The sequence below is a fragment of the Meles meles genome, chromosome 1, assembly GCF_922984935.1.
Source record: "Meles meles chromosome 1, mMelMel3.1 paternal haplotype, whole genome shotgun sequence".
NCBI lineage: Eukaryota > Metazoa > Chordata > Mammalia > Carnivora > Mustelidae > Meles > Meles meles.
Window position 1 is genome coordinate 212,961,417 of NC_060066.1, and position 5,914 is coordinate 212,967,330.

At 62.9% G+C, this 5,914-nt stretch overlaps 1 protein-coding gene across 1 annotated transcript; it reads left to right on the plus strand.

Moving 5' to 3' along the window:
• The first annotated feature begins 4,267 nt into the window (after positions 1-4,267).
• Positions 4,268-5,141, plus strand: HES2 (hes family bHLH transcription factor 2). The gene is made up of 4 exons (XM_045998225.1): positions 4,268-4,312; positions 4,400-4,495; positions 4,694-4,793; positions 4,879-5,141. Exons 1-4 carry the CDS (start codon positions 4,268-4,270, stop codon positions 5,139-5,141), a joined length of 504 nt encoding a protein of 167 aa, XP_045854181.1.
• The last annotated feature ends 773 nt before the right edge of the window (positions 5,142-5,914 follow it).

The window sequence follows — 5,914 nt, forward strand, 5'->3', positions numbered from 1 at the left end:
GCAGTCAACCAGGGAGCAGGGCCAGGACCCTCCTCTGAGGGCTCAGGAAGGTTCCAGGACAGCAGAGGGTCGGGAGAACACACAGTCGCCAAACCAGCCTACCTGCATAGCCGGAAGCCTTTCATGGGAGCTGGAGGGAGGCACAGTCCCTGGACAGGAGGGAGAGCTGCCAGAAGGCGGGGGCTGCGTAGCTGTGGGAGCACAGTCAGCACATCTCATGAAGTTGAAACAGCCCGTGTCCTTCTTTTCCTGTTCCTCCCTCCTCCCACCTCCCCACTGGAGCCCTGGGAGGGTCGGGCCATGGGCTGTTTCACCCAGCACCTAGCTAGGCCCCGCTCAGGGAGGCCCTGAGCTGCAGAAATGTTACAGAAGGAACCCCCTTCCAGGAACAGTGGGGGTCCTAGTGTGGGCCTCAGGGGGCTGCCACCTGGTGGCACTGTGCAGATTACCTCCAGGGCTCCAAGGTGCCTCTGTAAACCAGAGCTGGCTGCCGATGTGGCATCCAACCCAGAGGAGACGCCTGAGCCTCTTCTACCATGGATAGGTTACTTGTGAGCAGCTGTCCCTGCTGTCCTCTCAGACTCCTCTGAGAACACTGCCTACACTCGGGCTGAGACCCAGGCCTTCTGGGCTCCCCTGGGTCTACCAGGTCCTGCCAGGAAGCCTCTAGAGGCTTAAAGAACCTCTTTATGGAAGCCCTACTGCTTTCCAGACACTAGGCTAAGCTTCACCTGCATGTGTATACATATTTTTTCGAACCTAAACACAGAGACTTTTATTGTCACAAAGAGCCAATCTTATACGCAACTGGTGTTGTTGTTTTTTTAAGATTTTATTTATTTATTTGACAGACAGAGATCACAAGTAGGCAGAGAGGCAGGCAGAGAGTAGGGGGGGGCAGGCTCCCTGCTGAGCAGAGAGCCCGACATGACACAGGGCTCGATCCCAGGACCCCGAGATCATGACCTGAGCTGAAGGTAAAGGCTTAATCCTCTAAGCCACCCAGGTGCCCCTCGACTGGGTTTTAACATCAAGGCATGAGAACAGAGGTGCCCTGGCCTTCACAGGTCTTTGGCTCCCTCCAGTGCAGGGCTCAGTTCTACCATTACCAGCTTGACCACTGTTCCCTCGTCCCAGCAGTGACCGTCCAAGTCTGTCCCTATTACCCAGCAGCTGGAAGGGACAGTGTATGACAGACTCTGGAATGTCACCTGCCAGCGCCCCACCTTCTCTAAACTTCTCTAAGCGTCAGGGAAACAGGAAACATTCCCAACAGACAAAGTGCATTTTCTACAAAAGCTGGAAGGAGGTATGTGACATTCCTTTGCTCAACAAGCAAAACAGAATCAACCAGTTTGGTGAATCGATGCTACCGCAGGATCTTGGCAGGAGCAGGGAGCCCCCTGGAGAGTGGTGGGCAGAGAGACAGCCTCAGGCACAGAAGTCCAGGTCAGAACCTCTGCTCAGAAGCTGGGGAGGCAGAGGGGCCAAGTCACTAGAAGAGGCCCTCCCTCCCCAGTTGACTCAGGATTGTCTCTGGTCCCCAGTGCCAGACCCCAGAGAGGACTCTGTCCTCAGTCACAGGTTGGGGAACACGCTGCTGCTGGAAGGTCTCATTCTGGGAGATGCTGTTAAAAGCAAGGCCACCCTGCGAGCCGCTGACCTGGCATGTAGTTGTGATTCTAGGAGAGTTCTGTGGGGAGAACCAGCCTGGAAGAGATGGCAAGGCCGATCAAATGCTTGGATTTGAGGCTGTGGGTCCGGGACAGGATCTGAGGCTGCCTTCTTGGCCGCAGGCTCTGCTCGGGACAGATAATGAGATGGAGGTGTGTTTCCGTGGGTTGCTATCTGTAGCCTGCCCACCCAGCCTGCCTCAGTTTCTGTGACGCACCCTGCACGCAGCAGACAGAATGAGTGATACAAATGGCCATGGCGAGACACCACAATTTTGTCTTCACCTGCATATTAATCTCCACAGCGACGCTATGAGAGACGTACAACCATTATCCCCATTTTGCAGCTGGGGAAACTGAGGTAGCAGGAGATTTGTTCATTTCTATTTTTTAATGTGTCTTGCCTGAGGAGACTCAAATGCTTCGAGCATCTCCACTGTGTCCCCGGGTGCAGCTCCGTCCCCAGGAGGCCTCCTCTCATCCTTCTCCTGGGCTCAGGCCATTCACACCCCATTCAGATCTCTCCCCCCCACCTCAAGGGCAGGGACCAGGGGTGGAGTGTGTCCTCACTGTATCCTTCCCTAAAGCCTGCACCCCCACACTCTGCCCACTCAGCTGCCTTACCTGTTTCCTTGGTTGTAAAGAACTCTTCCTCCAGGTAACCAACAAAACCTCCAGAATCCTTTGGTGGCAGGGAAAGGTGGGACCCTCTGGCCAAAGCCCTTCACAGCAATGGAAAAATGAGAAGAAACTTCAAATTTGGAGTAACTGGCACTGAAAAGGGAGTTTGCTCCCCCAATCTCACTCTCCAGTGGTCCATAGGCATAGAGGGGATGTTCTAGGAGGAGTCTTCCTCCCCAGACCATTCCCCCAGGAGCTCGCATCACGGTCCCTCAACAAAGATGCAGACATTGGTGTAGGGTGGTCTCGCGGGCACAGAGTGGAGTCCGCCAGTGTGTGTGCTGAGGGGGAACATGTGAGGCATTAGTGATCCACTAAGTAATCCACAGAGTCATTTTCTGAGCCCTTAAAGAACAATTCATTGCCTTGGAAGAGGCTGGCCTATAGGTACTCTGGGCTCAATGATGCCAACGGGGACAGGGGCTCGGGCACTCCCAAGCCTTGCTGGGCCAAATGTGTTGAGTGTTTTACTCTCATAATTAGGACTGTTAGGGGGGATAATGGAGGTGAGGGCTAAAAAGTGCATGACATACAGTACGTGCTCCATAAATGGTGGCCAGTTGGTCCTTTAAGTGCCACAGACTGGGATGGGTGGCCTGAGCTCCCAGTCACCTCACCTCGACTGCTCTGGGCCCCTTCCTGATAGCCATGCTGGTCGTCTCAGGCCCTGCTGGGGGGCATGGGGTAGGGGCACTTGGAGCCAGCGGTGGGTGTGTGGCTCGGAGGCAGGGTTTGGGCCGCACGAGTGGGGGGACTCATCCAGCACCCTGGACAGCGCCTGTCGGCTCGAGCCAGGGTACCTCCCCCGGCCAGTCTCCGTGGGTCCCGCCCACCATCCGCCCACGGGTCGGCCCCGCAGTCCCCAGTGCCCGCCGCCGGGAGGTCCGTTGCCCCGCCAGCCGGTTGGGGGAGGGCAGCCCCGAGCATATGGGCGGGGGACGCCCAGCCAGTTTGGTACAGCAACGGCCACGCGGCGCGGAGGCGGGCCAGGCGGACCGCTGGGGCGGAGGCGGGCAGCGAGGAACGGGCGCCCGGGAGCGCCCCGCCCCGCTCGTCACGTGCGCTCAGACTGTCCTGCGGTGGGAACCCGCGGCTGGAGCCCGCGGAAATGAAAATGAGCCCAGGGCTCCTGGATTGCCTCGTCTTCTCTGGGCCTCAGTTTACCCGTCCAAAACTGAGCACGGGAGAACCCAGTGATTCCGAACTTGGTGAGCCGCCGGACGGTTCTCCCGAGTGACTAGAGCCAGGGCAGGCAGTTCGGCGACCAGCCAGTTCCCAGCGGCTAGGCCCGAGGGAGTCGATTTTCCCTCTGGGCCTCGTGTCCTCTTCCAGCTCGGCCCCTCAGTCCCAAAGCAGCTCGCGGGGGGAGTCCCTTCCCTTGGCTAGAAACCTAGGTGGGAGCTCACTGAGGCCCGGGCTCGGCCGCCGCTCGGTCCCCCGCCGGGGCTTAGGGTGGGGCTCAGAGGAGGAGGTGAGCCCGAAGGGCGGCGCTGGTCGAGGAGGGACCGCAGGCTGAGCGAGCTCAGGGCAGCCAAGGCTTCGATGGCGCCCACACACACCCGTGCAGGTGCTGGGGTGCGCCCTCGGCCCGCGACCCCGCCGCAGATGGGATGCGAAGGCCAGGGGCGGCACCGCAGGGGCTCCGCTGTCCCCCTCCCGCCCCTATCCCGCCATGGAACAAAGGCGGGAGGTGGGACCCGCAGGCGGCCAGACTCCGAGGGGAGGGATGGGGAGGGGCGGGGCGGGCGACACCGCCTCCTTAAAGCCCGGCGGCTGGCGTGGTGCGCACCCCTCCAGCGCCCGCTCCTGCAGAGCGCGGGACATCCCCTCCGGCCCGGGTCTGCGCTCGGTGTCCGCGCGGGCACAGGTCTCCCACACGCGGGCCCCGCAGCCGCGCCGCTTCCCCGCCGAGCATGGGGCTGCCTCGGAGAGGGGCGGACCCGGCGGAGCTGCGCAAGGTAGGCGCTGGGGAGTGAGGGTTGGGCGACCGGGGCGGGGACCGGGCCTGCGACCCGCGTAACCTCGGCCTCGGGGCCCGTCCGCAGAGCCTGAAGCCGCAGCTGGAGAAGCGCCGCCGCGCGCGCATCAACGCAAGCCTCAGGCAGCTCAAGGGGCTCATCCTGCCGCTGCTGGGCAGGGAGGTGGGTGCCGGGGCGCTCGGGGGCGGGGGTGGGAGCTCCGGGGCGCAGCGCGAGGAGGGCGGGTGGCCTGAGGGGCCCTCGCCCAAGGAGCCGGCGAGCAGGCTCCGCGTGGCGCGGGAGGCCGAGCCGGAGCGGGGCTGGCGCCGGAGATCTGTCTCGTTTGTCCGTGTCTCTGCTCTCCCTCGTGGCCGGGCGCAGAGCTCCCGCTACTCGAAGCTGGAGAAGGCGGACATCCTGGAAATGACCGTGCGCTTCCTGCAGGAGCTGCCGGCGTCCTCCTGCGCGGCCGCGGCGCCCAGTGAGTGACCCGCCCCGCCCCAGCCCTGCCCCACGCCTGCCGCCCCGCACCCCACCGCGCGCCTCACGCCTCTCTCCGTCCTCAGCGCCCCCGGACAGCTACGGCGAGGGCTACCGCGCCTGCCTGGCTCGTCTGGCCCGCCTGCTGCCGGCCTGGCGCGTCCTGGAGCCCGCCGTGAGCGCCCGCCTCCTGGAGCACCTGCGGCGGAGGGCGGCCGGCACCACCCCCGACGGCGCGCGCTCTGGGGCCTCCTGCGGCCCGCCCGCGCCTTCCCCGCCGCCCGCACCTGCGCCCGCGCCGCCCGCGCCTCCCCGCGGCCCCGGCCTCGGCCTCTGGAGGCCCTGGTAGCCCGCCAGCCCGTCCACGGGCCTTGCTGACAGTAAGAGACCGGGAGCGCCGGGCAGACGGAGGAAACTCGCGGTGTCGGCGGCTGTTTCCGGCGCGGGCCACCAACTCAGCACCCACCACCAGGCTGGAACCAGGCTGTTTGTGATCTGTGCGGCCGTCCGAAGGCCGTGCGGGCTCAGCGGGAGGAAATAAGGAGGGCTGGAGAAGGGGGCAGGTGGCCGCAGGGGGATGAAGAGCCCCCACCCCCACCCGACCCCCTCAGCTGCTGGAAGTGGCTGTACAACTAGGCCAGCCACGAGCAGGCAGCCGAGGTTCTGCGCCCAGCGCTGGCACCGGCCAAAGGGCTGGGCCGGGAGCTCCCCTGAGCCCGATGTAGACCTCTGTTCTGACTTGTAGCTTGCTGCTTCCTTACGGCTGGGCTTAGGCCCTCCAGACACACAGTAGAGGGGCTCTCCTGGCTGGGCAGCCATCAACCCCACTCCTGGGCTCTCTCGCTTATAGGGACAGGGTGCAGCCTTGGGAAGGACTTATTTCCCCCCTATTCTGTTCCCACCTGTGTACCACACAGACTGTCTAGGGGGCCTTGGGGTGTGAGGAAGGGGTGGGCTTAGAAGGAGGGTGCCCTGTGGCCTCAAGGAAGCTTGAGTCGGTGCCAGTGTCTGGCGAGCAGGCCTATTGCATTAACTTGCAGGTAACAGCAAGCAAGGGGACAGGAAGCACCTTCCCTCCCTTTCTCTTGCCAACTGCTCCCTGCTCCTTGACAGGACAGGTCA